Below are 20,313 nucleotides of genomic sequence, written 5' to 3' on the forward strand. Positions count from 1 at the left end.
GGCCTCTAGGGAGTTCACCCTTGAGTGTCAGAAGCTGTGAATTTGAGGGGACATTGCTTCCAGGATTAGGTTTGAGGCCAGATTACCTGCCTGGGTCTGACCTAATCCCATGAGCCTTTAAAACGAGACCTCTCTGAAGTTAGAGACTCCTGGTGACAAGGCCTACGAAGGACGACGGGGCAAAGGCACAAGACTGGACTCTGGCCAACGTCTGGCAAGAACCACGAGGACACTCGCTCTGCCAACACCCAAGGGGCTGGGGCGACCCGGCCTCAGATGAGACCTCCTTGCAGACGCCGCTCTTGCATCCGGGGAGACCAGCAGACCCCCCAGCTGTGCACGCCCCGGCTGCTGACCCACAGGACGCAGACAGTAAGTGAGCGTGTTGCAAACCACTGATTTGTGGTAATCTGTTGTGTAGCGCTAGAAAACGAATTAACTCACACATTCCTTAACTAAGTAACAGTACGTCTGGTAACCTTTCTCAGAGCCATTTTACACATACATTTTCCAGCCTCTTTAAGAATAGAATTATTTCACAATTGCTGTGAACATTAATGGTGCACCACCTCCTTACACTTCTCAGCCTAACATGAATCTGGGCGTCCCGACTCCCTGTGACGTCCTTCCGTGTTGATGCGCCCGTTGGGGGACCAGCCGGCACCTGCCGGGGGGCGGGGCGCAGGCCGGGGGGCGGGGCGCGGCGGGCGGAGCGCAGGCCGGGGGGCGGGGCGCAGGCCGGGGGCGGGGCGCGGCGGGCGGAGCGCAGGCCGGGCCTCCCCGCGGGGTCGGGGCGGAGGGAGCGGGCCCAGGACCGACGCAGACACGGACAGAGCGGCGGCTCCGGCTCGTCCCGCTGACCCGGCCCCTTCCCAGCGACAGCCGCGCTCCCGCAGTGCGCAGGCCCTGTCAGGCGGTGGCGGGGCGGCCGGCACGCAGCTGCTCTGCGAGCCCCCGAGAATCTGGCAGACGCTTCCACGGCCCGCTGGGCGTCCCTAGGGCCACTACACACGCGGCTGGCGGACGGCTCATGGCACTTTGAAAATATCCTTGCAACTCAGAAGTTGTGCTCCTGGTCGCTCGGCCCCCCGCCTAGGGAGCGGCCAGTAACACCGGGATCTCCCGCTCCCCTCGGGCCCATCCAGCCGACCACGGCCACAGGTGACCGACAGGCGACCGACAGGTGCCACCAGCGGCGGACAACCCCGGACAGCCGACCACGCCTCCCCACTGCGGCTGCGTGGTTCGCCGGCGCCCGCGAGGGCGGAAGGGCGGGCTGCGCCTGCGCGGAGGCGGCGGCGTGCGGCGTCGTTACTTTTGAAACCCGTGGCGGGAGCCGCCGCCGAGCGCCGTCTGCGAGTGTGCGCGCGCCGTCTGCGGGCCCGGCCATGGCGCTGCAGCTCTCCCGGGAGCAGGGCATCACCCTGCGCGGGAGCGCCGAGATCGTGGCCGAGTTCTTCTGTGAGTCCCCCTCGTGCGGGCCGGAGGCCGAGCCCGGCCGCCCGCAAGGCCCGGAAGACCCGCGGCCCGGCCCCGCGGCTGGAAGGCGAGTGGGCCGGAGCGGCCCGGGCTGCAAGCCTCCTGCCGCCGGGGAAGCCGGGGACGGGAGGACGCTGGCGCCTCCTTCGGACGCGACCCTAGTTACCGGGGGGGGGGGGGGGGGGGGAGGCCTGGTGTGGTCGAGACCCTGCTCGGGGAGCAGCCCCTTCTCCGAGCGCTTCTTTAAAGTCCCCCCCCTCCCGCCCATCGACTTAGGACGTAGGGCCACTGGGTGGAGTCGAGCGCGTGTTTTACCCGTCCCACCCCAGGTGACGGGTTGGTGGGTGCACCGGACCTTGGCAGCGCTGTCCTGGACCGGGCCGGTCGTACCTTATGACAGGACCTGGCAGGACTTGCGAGGAGAGGAGGAAGGAAAACGGGGAGGGGCTTGCTTGGGCCCAGGAGCCTGCTCTGACGTCCTCTAGCCACGTAACCTGAGCTTGGACTGGGATGACAACGAGGGGACATTTCGCAGTGGTAAACTGCATGTTGGCATTTTCCTTTTATTGCCACTTAAGTGCAGGCATCTCCTACTTAGAAACAAGATTTTGAGGCTGTTCAGTGGCACTTTGTACCTACTCTGCTTTCAGCAAGACACACAAAAGTGTTTCGGCATGTATAGCTTATTACTATTAATGAAAACATAGCTGCAACTAAAAATGTTTTGTTTTCCAGTGTTACAAAATGGTAATACCTTGTCATTATCATGTCTTTTGCTTTCAGCATTTGGCATCAACAGCATTTTGTATCAGCGTGGCATATATCCATCCGAAACCTTTACGCGCGTGCAGAAATATGGACTCACCTTGCTTGTAACTACTGATCCTGCGCTCATGAAATACCTAAATAATGTGGTGGAACAACTGAAAGGTATTTAATTGTTGGAAACAGTTTTGAGTGTTGCAGGCCTAGGGTGTACATTTTCCAAGTAGGATTTTGGTGGTCATTTTTCAACTTTGTACATAGAAGGCGTAAAACACACGACCATCTCAAATATAGTGTCTCTCAATTGGGAGGAAGCAAGTAATAAAAATTGAAAGAAATCCTACCCATCACATTTTGAGTGGGCTAAATATTTTGATGTTAGGAATCTGATGTGGCTTAACAAAGCTGTCTCTATTGACTTCCTTAGACATGCCTTTTGCAGTTTGGCCAATGGAACAAGTTCGAATTTTACATAATTATGATAGTGTTATTATTTGTGAACAAAACACTATGTATTAATGTATTTTCTATACCTGCTTGGAGTCTAAAGCCACCATTATTAAGATCAAGGAAATTAAATTGGATTCAACCTAGGAACTAAACTTCAAAATAAATAAAAAAGAAGAAAAAGAACTACTCTATAATAGAGCACCTGGTAGAGTTTTCTTCTTTTTCACCTATTTCCACTTTTGGTTTTGAAAACTCCTGCCTGTGAGTCAGTAAGCCGTTTCTAAACCTTCATTTTTTCTTTAGCTCAAGTAGTTGCTCTATGGTTGGATCAATACTTGTTTTCCATCTATGTCTTTTTCTTTCTTTCTTCTAGAATCCCACCAATTTCTCTTTCATGTTTCTCTCCACTCGTGAGTCTCACTTCTAATTTCTCTGGATTGTAGGATGTTTCTCCCTATCTTCCCAAAGTACTAGTTCCAAAAAGTGCTATAGTGGCCGTTTTCTATTTTTATTTTTTTTAATGTTTTAAATTCACGAATCATACTTATTTGTCTGAAGTAGCTTCATTTTTAAAATGAAGTGGCAGTCATCATATTTTTAATTAACCTCGGAGCTAAATCGCCCATAGCCCTTGTTAAGGCTGCACTCACAGAATCTGGCCTGAAACCTCTGGGCAACTAGGGATCTGTGTCTTCATCTTGATTTGATGGAGAAGCGAGACTTGCTTAAGCTGCTGGGTTTGGGGGTTGTCTCCTTTGAGACCACACTGGTGATATTTCATCTCAGGTATCTAGACTTTCCTATTTAACATCTCCCTTTTCTTTTAGTTAAAATGGAGGAATTACTCTTCCTTGAGGCAAATTGTCCGGTCTGCTTTGACTCCGCTCCCTCTAGCCTTATGGACTCCACCCTATTTCTTCTGTCTTGTATTTTTGACTTCTTTGTTTTGATTTGGATTATTTCCAGTTTTAGAAGGAAAAAAACCCTCTCAGTCCCCCCCCTTTTCAGAGCGAAACTGGTAAAAACGTGGATCCGGCCCACTTGGCTCAGCAAGGCCAAGAGGCCACACCCAGCATATGGCCTGGGCTGAGCTGTCTGCACGCCAAGAACAGGTTACATTGTTAAGGGGTTGCAGCAGGGAGCTAGGTGGCCACAAGCCTTAAATACTGCTCAATTATTATCTAAGAAAAAAAAACAGCTGCTGATTCCTGAACATACTATCCCAATTTCCAAGATGAATTCAGGGCTCAATCTCAGGCCCTTTCTCGGTGAAATCTGTCTAGATGATCTCTTGACGTGTACACCTGTGTAGATGACCTGGGTAGTTGACTGCAAACTTCTTTCTAACCCAAGCCTTCCCTCTCTCCAGGCTCATGGAGAATGGCTCCCCCGATACCCTTATGTGGCTAGCCCAGAGATACTTCAAACGCGGCATCTAAAAACTAAATGTAGAGTCCTCTCCACTCAGTTCTCTGTCCTCCGTGACTGAAGCAGCCAGACAGCCAGCGATACAAGCCAGAAACGAGCTATCCCTTACTCGTTCCTCTTCCTCTCCTGGGCCATCTAGCAATCCTAATAACAGTGGTAACCATGGCATCTCTTGAGCCTGTCTACTGCCCCATCTCTACCAGCTTATCCTACAGGCCTTCATTACCTCTTGCTTGAATTACTGATTAACTAGTATCCCCGAGCCCCCTTTAGCTCTCTTGGCACATCTCAGCCAGAATGACATTAATAGTTTCACTATACCTGCTTCAAACACAGCGATGACTTCCCTGGAAATACAGTGTGTTTCCCACACGGCCCCCCTCATCTCGCCAGCCTCACCTTGTTCATTCCCCCTTTCTCAACTGCAGTTTTGAGTATGTAAGACCTCTACCCTCTTCCCTGTCCTTTTGCATGTTTAATGCTATTGATTCTCAGAGCTAAAACTAGTTTCGCTATGACGACTCCCTGAGAGTCACATTTTCCCGTTTTATGCTCTCATTGCACCATCTCTCGCACCTTCCTAGCAGCTAAGAATGATAATTTCACATATATTTGGATTAGGTGTGATGTCTAGATTAGGTCCCCTTTCCTACGCTCCCACTGGGATTAGGACAGAAGTAGTGCACACTCACTACTCGGCAAACTCGGAGGGTCTGCAAAAGGAGCGAGGTTGGGATGGGGCAAGCTTTTGTGCAGGTTGAGTTCTGGAACGCCAGTGGTAAGAATCTGCTGAGGACGGGGTCCTGGGAAGAGTGTTCCTTTGTAAAGCAGTGGATCAAAAATGACGCCTTGTTGTGTGTTGCAGATTGGTTATACAAATGTTCAGTTCAGAAACTGGTGGTAGTCATCTCAAATATTGAAAGTGGTGAGGTCCTTGAAAGATGGCAGTTCGATATCGAGTGTGACAAGACCGCCAAAGAGGACAGGTAAGTGTGAATTAAATTATTTCCACTTTCATACGTTTTTCCAAACTTGTTTTCTTTACTAAAAGGAGTTCTGATTATATTGAACTAGTTTCATATAAGGTATAATTTTTTTCTAAGATACATTAGTTGGATCTTCAGTCTCCCATGGAAAAAAATTTAGCTCACTTGAGCATATTGACTTGTATAGATGGTGTACTTTTAACAGAATTGCCTTCAGTCTAGACCTGAGTGTTTGTGATGCTGTATGCAGAAGTACACACGACGTACTTCTGGCTGGACCATTCAGTGGGTTGTTCACAGGGACCTTTAACCGTCGGGATGATCCTAGAGTCTGTACCAGCTACAGTGCGGCTCTGTCTACTGCAATTTCTTCCTCGCCACAATCTTCCCATGACGCTTCATAAGCTGAAGTCCCCAGGGCCCCTGTGGGGGGTGCCCGTCATCCTATGCTGATGCCAGTACCCACCTAGGCAAGCTACCTGTAAACGCAACCATTTCTCAAAATGAAGTCAAGTTTGTTCCTGAAGCCTTTGGTCTATATTAGGAAATTTTTAGCTTACAAAAATAATTTGAGGCACTAGGGAATTAGACATTTAGGCATTACTGAAAATGCCAAAATGATTTACCAATTAAATGTTTTAGATATCACTTGTTATTTTAAGAGTTGCTGAAAGTTTCCTAACTTGAACCACTTGAAAGACAGAATTTCTAGTCATCTGATACTAAAACCAACCCTGGAAGATGATTGGAAGGATAAATGAAATAATGAAGATACATATTCTGCCTACTAGGTAATAGGTCCTAAGAATACACTTACACTCATTAAAGAAAAACAAACTTTTTAATGTGTTACTTGATTTTGGAAGCATTTAATGAAATAAATGATCTTACCAAGGTTTTAAATAACTCATTAAAACTGAAAATGAATTGGTTTGGTCTCTTTGACAGTACACCCAGAGAAAAGTCTCAGAAAGCTATCCAAGATGAAATCCGCTCAGTCATCAGGCAGATCACAGCTACAGTGACATTCCTGCCATTGTTGGAAGTTTCTTGTAAGTATTTTACAACTTCACATGGACTTAAATTTATGGGGGAAAAGACTAAGCTACTGCTTTAAGAATGATCCCTTTATTAAATTTTTTCTTAATTCTCAATATCGTACTATAAATGAAGAAAAGGGCATTTGAAGTAAAAGTTATGTTATATGCATTCTAGAAAATTTGGAAATGCTGAAAAGGAAAGGAATGAAAGGACAGTATTCAGTCTTGAACATTTTGATGTAATTCCTTTCACTTAAATACACATTTATATGCACATAATTAAGACGATAGCTATAACGGTGTCTTGCTTTTCTTGGTTACTTCTTCCTCACCAACTATTTCCTGAATACCTACTATGTGCCAGACCCTGTGCTGAGCACTGGGGACAGCAATCACAGAACCAGTTTGTTCATTTTCTGTACCTTACATTCATGCTATCCCATGTGTGTTCATACACTTTCTGCAAATATTTTTAAATGGTTTTCTCTTTAAAGAAAAAGAAGGAAAAAAACTTGAATTTTTCATAAGATAAAGGGAGTATAGCATTTTCTATACTAAAAATAAATTTCCATTGAGGGAAAGCCATAACCTAGTGATTGGAGACCAGGCTAACCTATCTTTTCTAACTGTTGGTGGTTCAAAATGGGAGAGAAACAGGGAAGGTAGTTTTACTTTTTAAAAATTAATGTACTATAATGATCTTATCCCCGATTTAGGTTCATTTGATCTCCTGATTTATACAGACAAAGATTTGGTTGTACCTGAAAAATGGGAGGAGTCGGGACCACAGTTCATTACCAACTCTGAGCAAGTCCGTCTCCGTTCATTCACTACCACGATCCACAAAGTAAACAGCATGGTGGCCTACAAGATCCCTGTCAGTGACTGAAGGTGACGAGAGAACAGGGATGTGCTTCTTCAGTGTGCTTTCCTGAAACCAAGTCAACTGTAGTCCATGTCTTATTTCATTGGTTAATTTTTAGATGGGGAACTTCACACAACTGTCCCGTTTTTTGGTACCTGTTTGACTTTGCATAGGGTAGACATAATTTTTGCACACTATTCAAAGGGGAACCAGGAGATGACATCAGCACTGGAATGTCAGTTCCTTTGGAGGTGGTAACTAGATGGAAAATCTCTTCCTACAATGCTAAATGCTTTCCTAAATGCTGTCCTAAATCAGACCGTTTGGTCAACTAGCTTGACTCAGAATGTAGGCAGGAAGATACTTAAACATAAAGCTGTAAAAGCAGTCTGAATAGTCAGAGCCTTTGTTTGTGCTAAAGTGACTGGTAATCCACAAATAAAACATTGCTTGTAGGTTTTTTTGCCATTTATTTCATTTGTATAGTTTCCATATTGAAAAAAATCTCCAATTATTTGATTTTAATTTATATAACCTACAAAGCTATTGATGTTTTTACTGTTTAAATTCTGGTGATACAAGAACTCTTAAAAATGTCTTTTTGTGTTTTATAAAATCAAGGTTTAAATGACAATGATAAATAAAAGTTAAATATGTATGTTTTAAATTTGTCTTAAAATATTACCTTGGTGTGGTGTTAATACAGTTAAATAGTAGTTAGGATGGATTCAGTACAATAGTTCCCCCTACCTGCGGTTTGGCTTTCTGCAGTTTCCGTGACCCGTGGTCCAAAACTACTACATGGAAAATTCCAGAAATATGCAATTCGTAAGTTTTAAATTGTGTATAGTGTGATGAAACTTCATGCTGTCTGGTCCTCCCAGGGGACATGAATCGTCGCTTTGTCCAGCGTCTCCACACTGTAGACTCTCCCCACCCGTTAGTCACTTAGTAACTACCTCCGTTATCAGATCGACTATTAAGGTATCGCAGTGCTTGTGTTCAAGTCACCCTCTGTTTACTTAATTATGGACCCAAAGCACAAGAGTGATGCTGGCAATTCAGATACACCAAAGGGAAGCCGTGAGATGCTTCCTTGAAGTGAAAAGGTGTGTATGTATAGGGAAAACAGTATATATAGGGTTTGGTACTAGGCATAGTTTCAGGCATCCACTGGGGGAAGGGGTCTTGGGACGTATTGTATCCCCCATGGATAAAGGGGGGACTGCTGTACAGCAAATGATTTCTGCAGGTTAGGTTGTAGGACCTAAGTACTGTGAATTTAATGGATAAGATTTGACCGTACTCCTTCATCTAACAGCAGACTTAAGCATTGTTTGTGTAGTGTGCTCTGTGTCATCTGGAATTCAGTTTAGCAGATTTGGGCTACAGAGCTTCTAGCCTCAGCCGTACTGCCCTCCTAGGTGTCCTTATATGTGGAAACAGCGTGCTTATTCCTGTGCCTGTGGCTTCAGGCACGTTCTTTTATCCAGTTCCCACCTATTTGTCCAACAGTCAGTTTAAGGTAAACTTCTAAAGTCTTCTAATCTAAATCTTATCTCATTTTGTAATAATTTATTATGTGGTTAGTATCAGACACTGTTCTAAGCTCTTCGCATGAATTCATTGAACCGTCAATATTAAGTACACATAGTCTGTCCATTCAGGTTACATACTGGGCATTTGTTTACGCGCACAATACTGACTGCCAAGTGCCAGGATAAGAAACCAAGTCCTGACCTTTCTGAAGCTCTCATGAAGGAAAAACCATGGTGAAGGACCACGGAGTGAACGCAGATTCCGATCAGTATGGATTTGTCTCTGTTCTTTCATGTGATCATCTTACGTCTTTGATCCAACTGTCTGCCCAGTAAGAGTGAAGAGCACCGTCTTACATTCTTGGACCTCCCAGGCTGGACAAAGGTGCCAGTGTTGGATGGTGGGCACAGTGACGTTGCTGGGGAAGCCCATTTCCTAAGCTGCTGAAGCTATCTAATGAGGTCCATGCACAAGCCTTTCTGTCCTAGATAAGGGAAGCAGGTGTGCAGAAATGGACGCGATGTTGAATTAGCTATGGTCAAGGGTCAGGTTTCCAAACAACATGAGGTCTATTACAAAGTGGATGCTGCTAAGATGAAAACACTTGAATTCTTGGGCTGTTCATAGCCTCATAACATTGCAAATACAGGTGGAGGAGGAGGAAAGCAGAAACAACCAGGGAAAATAGGGAGTAGTGAAAATTCTCCTATTTTTAGGAAACACGTTACAATCTTTATAGAAAGTAGTGGCTGCTTCAGGGGAGCACTGAATGCTGCTTTGGTAAACAATGGGGATGATCACATGGTTCTTACCCCCAAAAGCATCACTGTCTTACTAGCAACACTTAAATTTCTGTCATTTATGTCTTTGTCAAATTAAATGATCCTGATATTACTATTAATTTGTGATTTATTATGGTACTGACCTCTGTCCTTTAAGCGTTACATCCAGAATTGATGCTCTGGATTTGATTTTTACTCTCAAAAACGAGCTTCTGTCCTACAACTAGTGCCTACAAATTACTCTATAGTACCAGCTAGGCATCAGCTAGGCTCTTGTTTATTTGAAAACAGCAACAACTGGCTGTGGAAGAATTTAATGGAAGAATAGTTGCTGTCTAAGTTACCAAAGGGAAGGCTAGAAACCGGAGCAGGACAGCTTCAGGGTTCTCAGACAAATCTGTGATGTCTGCGTATCTAGGTAACGTGGGCCACGGTGCTGCCCGGTCATCCATCCAAAGGACAGGGTGATGGTTCCCAGAAAAGTGACAATGAAAAGTTTTGTTTGTGTTTTAACAATTTGAGATGTAAGACTAAGTCGGTGAAATTGCATTTTTAAATACTTTGATCACTTCGTCTCAACTAACATTAACAGGGTTAAATTAAATTTTTACGTTACTTGCATGTTACTATGTATTTATTTTGTGAGGTTTCTCGGACGCTAGTTATGATCTTTTTTACGCTTTACAGACTACGTGTATTAATTAAGGTCTATATTTCTTAATTGGAGTTGAGCAGGAGCCTAGCTGTGAGCTTTATTGGTAATGCTGGGTTGGAACAGCTCTGGCCTGACGTCCCACCACTTTCTCCACCTAGATGCTCACCTAAGGAGGGAGATTCTGACATCCACAGATGCAAGAATTGTGACTCACTTCCACACCACATTAAACACAGACGCCAAGATTCCAAGAGCGGGTGGTGGCCTCAAGGCCTGGCCTGGTCTCTGACTCAGTTCTGCTTGCTACAGGTGGAGGAATGGAAACGCGTTCCCATTCAGCCCGTAAGGGAAACAGAGCCCCAGAAGGGACTGAATCCTGCCCGTGCCATCAGTGGGACGGAATGCTTACACTAAGGACCGACATTCTCATGGCAAATGGCCGTAGACTGTCAGCAACCCATGTTCTCCCCTGAAAGTCTGCAGGTCAGCTCATGCTTGTGTCATTCTCCTGCACGTCTGCAGGTCACGTCTCATCTCCCACTCAGGGGCGGGGGCTGCCAGAACACGGACGCTGCCCACAATCCACTGGCCCAGGCCCAGCTCCTAGCAGAGCCAATTGTAATTGGCGTGGAGATGGGAGGCGTGAAAATCTGATGAACGCAACCTCACAGACCAGGGGTTGTGCACTGTTTCTGTAAAGGGCCAGATAAATAGTTGGGACTCTACAGGCACATGGTCTGTACCTACTCCAGTCGGTCCCTATAGGCTGGAAGCAGCCTTAGAAAACAGGTAAATGGATGTGCTTGGCTGTGTGCATCCCAGTAACAAAACCAGACAGCTGACCTGGCCCAGGGGCTGTAGCTGCAGGCCTCGTAATCCAGCACAGTTTGCCCTTCTGCTCACAAGTATTCAACCCCTCCCTGGCTCAGGGCATTGGGTCTGTGATACTTAAGGCTCACATTTAAAATGTCACCATCCGCTGTCTCCATCCATATATCTCCTATCGGATATCCTCTATTTTATCGCAATCCCACATTCTCTGAAACAGCTGGCTCTTGCTCTGAGGTCCTCAGGACACCCCACAGTGAATTTAGATCTGAAAACTTGGGAAGGGCGGTTCTTTGGCATCAGATCATAAAAGGAGACTCAGACTAGCATACAATCCCCATACCTCTGTTTTTAATCACCACCTAAACATATATGCTGAGTAAGCCTTTTTATTATTAGCATTCATTCAAGTTTCTTAGGTTAATTGCCCTCCTATATAGTTTAGAATATAGACTCAGAAATTCCTAGCTTAATAATATTGGCATCCATACAGGCATTTAATTTTTTTTTTTTACCTTCTGTTTTCGTTTTGTTGACTAGTCTGTAAAATTTATCTTAATTTTATTATACATCAAAAATCAGGGAAGCTATAACAACCGTACATTGTAACACCTACATTTTCCACCAGATGTCACTAATGCTGTAATACTCCAAATAGGGTGAATGTCTTGACTCTAAAGACTAATCAGCTTTTCTTATTTAAATAAAGTTAACATTGAGATTTCTGGCTACAAAAATATAAAGACATCAAAGGAAAAATATAGCACCTGTTATTTGCTCAGCACTTTACATGAATTATTTCATTTAATTTTCATGCTTTAGTGCACCAGTAGAATTGTGGAATCAATGGACATGCAAATTACATTGTTTTTTAAAGTTTAGATGGTCTCTCTGTGCATCCTCTTAGCATCTGAGTGTCTAGAACAAATTGGTTTTCCTTTACTGTCCTTTACAGAACTTGACTATGTCTCACTGGGTGAGTTTGTATGTACACCTTCCTCAGATGGCATTGACTGATGAGTGGAAAGAACTAAACGACAAAGAAGACTTTATCATAAGCTTTATCTATATCGTTTCAAGAATAAATCAGGTGTGAGTTTGTGAGCAGTTGTGAAACATTGTTTTCCAGCTAATCAAAAGAATTGTTTATTAAGCAACCTTAGTTACTCTTTGGGATATTAATTTTTGGCTTATCTTGTAAACAATAATTTCTCATTCTTTTTTTATTAAATGTATGAAATTACATTTCCAGTAATTTTGTTCAATATAACCATGATAAAACTTTGTGTTGCAATAACTATGGAATAGAACCTATCTACTAAATCTCAAATTTTATTAGTTATATTATCTAAAAACAGATCTTTAGAGATATTTCCATTCTTTGTGAATATAGCTTTGAAAGCCAGCAGTATTAACTGATGCTTATTAAAAAAAAAAAAAAAGAAATCTGGTTGGGAAAGCTACTTAATCTCCATTAGAGCTGGCAGTTCTGTTCTCCTCTGGCAACAACATTGTAGCCCTGGCAACAAAACTATTAGAAAAGGTCTAGAGAGAAAAATGTCAGACTTGACCCTTTGATGACACAAGTCAGTTTATGGTACCATTTCACCTATTTTTGTCCTCTTACCATTTTATCTATTTTTATACTAGAGAAACATAATATAGTTTCATTTATTTGTATAAAGTCCATTTTCATCTCCGTTTATCTGCATCATTTTGGTATGCAAGGCTTGTTTGCACAAAGGAACTGACATCAGATCAAAGTCTTCATTGTCTTGGAATTTTATCTGTGCTGAAAAGGCTTCTGAGTATAAGCAGTGTGACCTACACTGCATTTCCATGCAAGAGAAAGACCTCAAATGCCTTTAAAAACCACCTCGATATGGACAGCCAGTGGATGCCTACACATGAGTATGGATTTCTTTCTGAATGGCAGTCTCACGGACGAAGCACAGAAGTCAGTCATTTTAAAGATGGAGTCTGTGATGTCCAAACTATTTCATGTCTAACATACAGCTCTGGGATCACTGCGTACTCAATCTCGGTAGCCAATAAGCTCTGTAAAAACTGGTTCACAGCTTCTAGGTCTAGGACAGAAAACCCATAAGCAATGAGCTTCTGTAGGTGCTTCACACCTGTTCAGCCTGGTTCCTTCTAAGTGAGGGGAGTGGGGGTTGGTGGGGAAGTGCAAGACTTGGGCAAGTCTTCGAAATGTGACTGGGCATGGGGAGAGCCAGGCAAAGAAAATGAGAAAGTGAGTCCCAATGAGGAGTCCTCTGGAGGAAGGAATAGCCAGAACCCTCAGTCCAGGGTTGCGACAGAAGAGTGTGGAGGGAGAAAGACTGGCTCCGACGTGAAGGTTTACAATTTGCCTGCTGCCCAGTGGATCCCAGAGGATAACCATAAACACCAACGAGACAGAAAGAATCCCTCATGGAGTATCTTTGCCTCAATTGGTGCCAGGGAGGGGCTCAGGCATCTAATTAGTTCATGACTGGCATGACCTCAATCCTCACACCCGCCTTATGAGGTTCTCTCTGCTTTACAAGCGTAAAAACTGAGATTCAGGAAGGTTAGGTAATCTGCTCAACCTCAAACATCCATCCAGAACCCAGCCCTGCCCGGCTGCAGAGCCATTCTTCTTCCTACTCTGTCATGTGGCATTGCCTCTTGGAGACTAGGGGACAGGGAGGGACAGCTCCAGAGTGCACACACTCGGCCAAGAGGACCTGGCCAGCACACATCTCACCCCAAGCCGGGGAAGTGAGAACCTCTAGTCACAATATTTGAGTATCAAGTTGCATTAACTTTTTTAAAAAGACTTTTTCATAATAAGCTATCATTAAATGTTTATAAACCCAGAGTATTTTGCTGTATAATAACGGAAGCGTTCATTTCCTTCCATCAACATTTTCTTCTCTCCTTCTTTCGCTTGGTTTTGTTTTAACTCGTTGGAGAAACAGACACAGGAAACAGGACATTGCAGTGTATGTATTATCAAATTACAGGGTTTCCTAGTAACGTGTACGGAGGAGAACTAAAGCAGAGATGGGGTTCACTATGCCTCCCGTAGGGGAAACGGGGACCGGGTCAGACACCTCCATTCCTCCCGTTCCAGCCCAACGCCGCTCAGGGAGATTGCTTCCTTATCACTTGCGATGGAGTGAGAGACAAGGTGGAGAGAGGGCCCCAAATATTTCTCCAACACCAGCGTCTGGCACCGGGATTATAGTGGAAACCTGAAGACTAGAGTAGCAAACATCTCCCAAATTTGCCAGCTTTCTAATCTTTTAGCACATTACAGTGTGTCCCAATGGCATAGGAGTTGATTTATGTAGCACGCTGACAGGCATCTTTTACATTTTTTACGTAATTATGCAATTTAGTTAAGTCATTAAGTAATGCATTTATGTAATGCAATTATGTATGTATTTTAATCTGTATTGAAAAAAAATACATAACACGTTATAAGGAGCAAAAATTCTTCAAAGTACACACTGAATATTTAAAGAAAAACAGATGCGTGTTAGTAAGGGTGATATGCAAATATAGCAAAATCACGAAGATGGCTCGCGTGTGAAGGAGGCTGGGAAATGTCACCGCCCGTTGGCTGGGAAATGTCACCGCCCATTGCAGTGAGCCAGTCAGTTGCAGGCCAAGGTAGGCTGTCCTTCCCGCAGGGCAGTCTGCAGGCTCTCACCACGTGACCCCTGCTCCCTTCTACACAACTGCTCTCTGAAGCTGCTGGTGGGCACTTTGCCTTCTGCACAGAGACCCTAGAACAAGAGTCAGCCAGGGCTCTTGAATAGAAAACGCACTCCCCGTCTATTTCGTAGCACGAATGATGCCCAGGCATGTCCAGAACAGCTCACCAGGCCGGGAAAAATGAATCCAGACTGTGTCAACAACATAAAAATGTCCCAAATGTGGATAATGCAAAACTCTCCTCATTATTCATCTTCCCCATAAACTAAATCCCCTTGCACATAAAAGCACACAGAAACTAAAGTCCAAATGTTTCCGTTCCCACTGTTACACCCGGCTCTGTCTCAGCCTCAGCCTCAGCCAGAGGGTCTGCCTCAGATGCCCGGGTCCTGTAACAACAGCTATATCCTGGGTTGTCTTTCACAGAAATGGATGCAGCTGCTTCAGCCTCTTCAAAGTTCAAGTCTCTAATTCTCTCCAAGGGCCAATAGTCACAAGAGACATGCATCTCCACGATAAAAGTTTTCAAAAGAAAAATTATGGGTCCAAAAGTAAGTGTTCAATGAAATAATTGAAAATGGACACTGTCGTTCTTATTTCATTTTAGAGCTCTTTCATGAAATTAAGAGAAATACCTACGAACCAATCACTCACAATCCCGGTTGCTTATAAGAATCACTCCCAAAGTTTTTTTAGAAATATGGGTTTTCCTGATCTGATGAATCAGAACCTCTGGGGGGGGGGGCCTGAAAAGCCAACCCGCCCCCCTTTCCCCACCCCCAAGTGAGTCTGGAGCATGTCAGAGTTGATTCCTGAGACTAGATTCTAGAAGGAGAGAAGGATGAACAAAATATCTAAATGCACCCTAAAATAGTACTGCTAGACCTCGCCATCCATCTTTTCATACCACACGGAAAATCATGCTACCAATATGAGGCAACCTTTTTCATCATTCATATACATACATTAAAAAACCAGAAACGTAGAAGAAACTGTCAGCAAAAATGAGAAGGTCCAAGTGGAAAAGATAATAGTTGACTCCAGAAGAAAACAGATAATTAAAAGAAGAGGGAAAAAAATGATTTAAAAACAAAACAAAAAAGAACACACATCTTCAGAGTCAAGAAGCCAAAGAATCGGTGGCTGTAGAACAAGAACAGAGAAGGAGAAAGACTTCTTAAAATTAAAGGTATCATTGACCAAATGTGTAAATTAATAGAAAGTCTTGAAGATGGAATTTAAGGAATCCCATTTGACCTTGACACTTGGAAAACTCACTTTTCCGTTGTATTAACCTAAGATTACCTGTCTTTTTCTCAATAGGTAGAGCTTTGTCCTTCAGTGAGGAGTGGTTTAATAATTAGAATAATGTAAATGCTGTTTCAGTTTGTAGAGAGTCAGCGTGTAAACAACACTTGGACGACAATGAACGATCAGAGAATCTGACGAATATTAACATTGATAATGTGAAGAAATGGCAGCAGAGAGACGTGGACGCTAATGTCAGACTCAGATTTTTCTCACCTTATATAGCAAGGAATCAAGATACACCCCCTAAAATGATGCAACAAAATACAGAGTTTAAGCATATTCTTTACAATTACAGACAAGCACCGGGAGAACCAAAATAATGTAACTGGAAAAACTCAGGAGTAGATGGATAAAGAAACACGAACTCAGTTTCTCCTTTCTCTGCAGATATGATCTAAAGTTCATAAGTCAGGAAAGAAAGCATTGATCACCACCACAGAGCAGAAATGCTTCAAAATAGGAACTGTGCTAGGTACCGGGAGCGGAGAAAGGAGGTCGGGGGGAAAATTCACTTTTCATTTGTACCACTCTGTCCTGCTGGATTTTTTTTTAAACTCGTGTGTGAGTCCAGCTGGACTCGTGAGAGCCGCTGGAACTGAGAGGCCGCAGAACTCTGCTGCTGAGGTCCCTGGAGAGCCCGTGGTTGGTGCTCGTCCTCCTGAGGCTCGATTCTTCACATCTCCTTGGATTCTCAACACATCCGAGTACCTTTATTGTAAATTCCCTCTTTCAGCTTAAGCAAGCCCAGCGGTTATCTGCTGCATATAATTTAAAGAATCCTCATTTATGATTTAAATTTAAAAAAAGTAAAAGATACCAAGGTTGTCAGCGATTTATTAGGCTTTTGTATGTCTCTAATCATATTAAATACAGAATTAGAAAGATAGTATGTTTTTTTTCACTATAAAATCCATACTACTTATTCGACAGCCAACAGGTAGGATTAATTACCTCTTGAAGATTGTTAGAGAAAAACTGTTTGATTTTTTAAACACGCGTGTATGTATGAAGTTTACGCTACAGAAGTTAAAGTAAAACAAAAACAACAAAATCCTTTGAGCAGCTGCAGAGCTTGGCACACTGCCCCCCGGAGTGTCAGTTCCTCGCAAACAGGGAGGGGTCCAGAGAACAGAGAAGTGTCTGCCCCAGAGGCCAGCTTTTCTGCGCTATTTCTGTTTGTTGTGCTACATTCTGTCTTTCCAATGGCCCGGTCTTTTGGAATAGGAACTTCTGACCATTTTCATGTGTCATAGCTAGACTGTCCTCTAGGATTTGCTCAACTTTGGTCTTTCTGTTACTTCTGGACACCACGGGTCCTGAATCCCAGGCCCTGACTGTGATCCTGGGATTTCAATTTTTTTTTTTTTTTTCATCTTAACTCTCGTCAACTATTGGGCCCATTTCAACCTGCATAAGTAGGAATAAAAAGTCTGTGTGAGAGTGATGACAATCCCTACTGTCAGAATAAACAAAAGGTAGTGTATTATTAAGTTAAAACCCAGTGCTAGGGGAGTGGGGTCGTCATCCCCCCCCCCCCATCATTCCTCATGTTTCCAGAGAACGCTGTCCTTCACTCCACTGTCCCGGAGAGAACACACCTGGAGAAGTGGGGACCAGAGCTTCTTCTAGACTGAGCGCAATCTTGCACTGAAGCTCCAACAGCACAACACACTAGACACAAGGAAATGAAGCAACTGGAATATCTCAATTGTCTAGACAGCACTCGTGTCTCAAACGTCACACCCTAGAGTAGGCGACATATAAGGGAGAGCCCCACAAGCATCACCAAAACAGAACAAAACAACAAAGAACTGAACACACACATTAACCCTGAGGAAGCACAGCTGTTGATAGGCGATTCCTGCTCAGTGAAGACAGAAATCTGAAACACAGTATTCGAATGAATTTTTGAAATGTGACTTTAAAAATATTGCACTAAAATACTCTTTATCTTCTTCACTTCGTCTCCTGGCGCACCCTAACATTTTGTGTGCCAGGCTTCACCCACTCGCTCGCGTATCTGCCTTGGGCCAAGGGCCCCACAGCTTCAACATAATTTCCAGGGATGGTCAGCAGAGGGCAGCAAAGGGTCGCGCAGCAGACACTCTCTGCCAAGGCCTGGGCATCCCGCCTTTCCCTCCGGTGGTGGTAAAGATCAACTCATGGTAGTGGAAGGCCCAGCGTGCCTGAATCAGGAACGAAATTCCTCACAGGGACAATGACCCACTATGGGGATCATAGGCTGGTATCTGTCACAGAGATGTGAACAACTACACATTGGGGGGAACCACCACTTACAGCCCTTCACTGGCCTGACTGCTACTCCCAGTCTGTGCAAACCCCAAGGTCGGCTCCTTAAAGCCACAGGCGAACGCCACCCCCTTGGGAGCTGATGCAGGCTTCCTGTCTGAGAGGTGGTACAGGCGACCAGGAGTGACTCAGGGCTCCCTAGCCAGCTACTGCTGGGGCAAGGGACTGAGTGGGGTGTGGGCTCAAATGCAGTGGTGATGAAAACACTCACATACGCGCCAAGTAAGTAATTTTGGAGCCAACCCAAATGTAATGTGGCTTGAAATATATTTTCTTCCCTCTTCCAGAGGAGAAACATTGTTTAGTTGTAGAAACACTACATATCTGCCTTTGAAGATAGACAAACTAGAACCTCTGAATTAGGTTTGTGGCTCTCAGTTACTTCTCTTAGCCTCAGTTTCTGCATCTGCAAAAATCGATATAATGAATCTCACCTCACAAATCTGCTGCAAGGAAATGAGACGATGTCCATAAGCTGCCTGGCAAAGAGCTTGGCAACTTGCAGTTTCTCAGCTGTTATCACTCCTGCTCCCTCTCCCTGCCGTTGGCCATGGAAGAATACCCATGGCCTTGCTTGCTCTTTCCGAGGAATGTCGCATGTCCCCGAAGCCTAACTAACATTGTCTGAGGGATGGCTGCATTAGGTGCTGTGCTAAGTTTCTGTAGTATTGTCTCATTTAATTCTCACAACAACCTCCTGAGGCAGGTACTTTTACCATCGTCTCTTTTACAGATGGGGCATTGAGGCCTGGTAAACAATGGGGGGGACCCTACACGAGGCAATGGGCCTGCAGAGCTCGTGCTCCAGACAGGACACATTCTGTTTCCCAATACCGATATTTAATCAAAGAATTAAAAACTTAAGGGGCAAAACAGAATTAAGAAAATAATCGTGTCTTTGCAATGTGCTTAAACGTCGGTATTATTCCCAGAGGATTACCTTACACTATCACTTGTATTTGATATTTAGGGTGAAAGTTCAGTATTCAATAAATAAATGCAAACTGACACTGTCACTGTTACCCATTTAGAGCTCTCTCATGAAATTAAAAGAAATGACAATGGCATTTTGGAAGACATCAGGCTGTCACATTACATGTGAAGGTAACATGAAACATAACTACCGAACCATGACTTGCCTACGGAACGCTCCCTTGTTCTTTCGAAGGACAAGGTTTCTCTCCTTTCCTTCACTACAGGGGAAAATGGTATCACAACACGACTTCTTTCTCCACGAATACTAACAGCCAGTCACTCACAATCCTGCTTGCATGTAAGAATCATTCCCAAAGCTTTTCAGAAATACAGGCTTTCCAGATTTGATGACTCAGAAGCTCTGTGGGAGGCGGGCCAGAGAAGCCCCCGGCGAGTCTGGTGTGTGTCAGGGGTGATTATCAGCCACGGATTCTAGGAGAGCTCTCCTGCACCAACCCGTCTGAAAGTGAGAGGCCTGGAATGGCGGATAATCTGGGAATTGGGGAAGGTCCAGAGAGAAGTCTGCCTACATTTCTTACCTGAAATAGATACTGACAGATGCCTGATGGAGGCCAGCAAGTGTTGCCCACTGAGTGTCCGTGTCCAGACTAGCACTGCCCTTTACAAGTCATCACAAGTCCCTGGTTTTAAGAAGAGAGGCCGAGGCCTTAACATGACATAAAAGGACCCAAAGGACCTGTGCTTTAGCCTCTCTGCCTTGTCAGGCTTATTTCGCTTTCTGTACCTTCTCTTAGTGTCTCCAATTTAGCAAACTTTCTTGTCTCTGAAATTCATGTACTCAAATTCTATCCCATCAAAAAAATGAAGCATCCTCTCTCAATTCCTTCCTTCCTTCCTTCCTTCCTTCCTTCCTTCCTTCCTTCCTTCCTTCCATCCATCTATCTCCAAACTACCCTTTAAGTTCATTTCAAATGAGCTCTTCAAAGAAGCCTTCCTTGACTGCCCGCTCCACAATAAAAATCAGGTGGGAGGTCTCTCTATTAATTTCTCATTTCTTTGTGATCCTTGTCAGAATCTGGCGCTACAGTCACTGGTGGGACTCTTTGTTTAATTTCCATCTGTCTCCCCCATTCAAATCTAGGTTTTGTGAGAGTTGGGCCTGTGTCATTCAAAAAAAAAAACACAACTTAAATTCCTCCAATATGCCAATACCTGTGAGAATTAACTGAGAAAT

The 20,313-nt window shown here is 44.3% G+C and overlaps 1 protein-coding gene across 1 annotated transcript; it reads left to right on the plus strand.

Annotated features, from left to right (window-relative positions):
• Nucleotides 1–772: 772 nt before the first annotated feature.
• On the plus strand, nt 773–7,680 carry MAD2L1 (mitotic arrest deficient 2 like 1). The gene is made up of 5 exons (XM_074338557.1): nt 773–1,461; nt 2,263–2,409; nt 4,988–5,108; nt 6,057–6,160; nt 6,865–7,680. The coding sequence occupies exons 1-5, from the start codon at nt 1,389–1,391 to the stop codon at nt 7,035–7,037; spliced, it is 618 nt and encodes a 205-aa protein (XP_074194658.1). The 5' UTR covers nt 773–1,388; the 3' UTR covers nt 7,038–7,680.
• Nucleotides 7,681–20,313: the final 12,633 nt, after the last annotated feature.

The sequence above is a fragment of the Rhinolophus sinicus genome, linkage group LG07 (assembly GCF_036562045.2).
Source record: "Rhinolophus sinicus isolate RSC01 linkage group LG07, ASM3656204v1, whole genome shotgun sequence".
In the NCBI taxonomy this organism is placed as follows: Eukaryota; Metazoa; Chordata; class Mammalia; order Chiroptera; family Rhinolophidae; genus Rhinolophus; species Rhinolophus sinicus.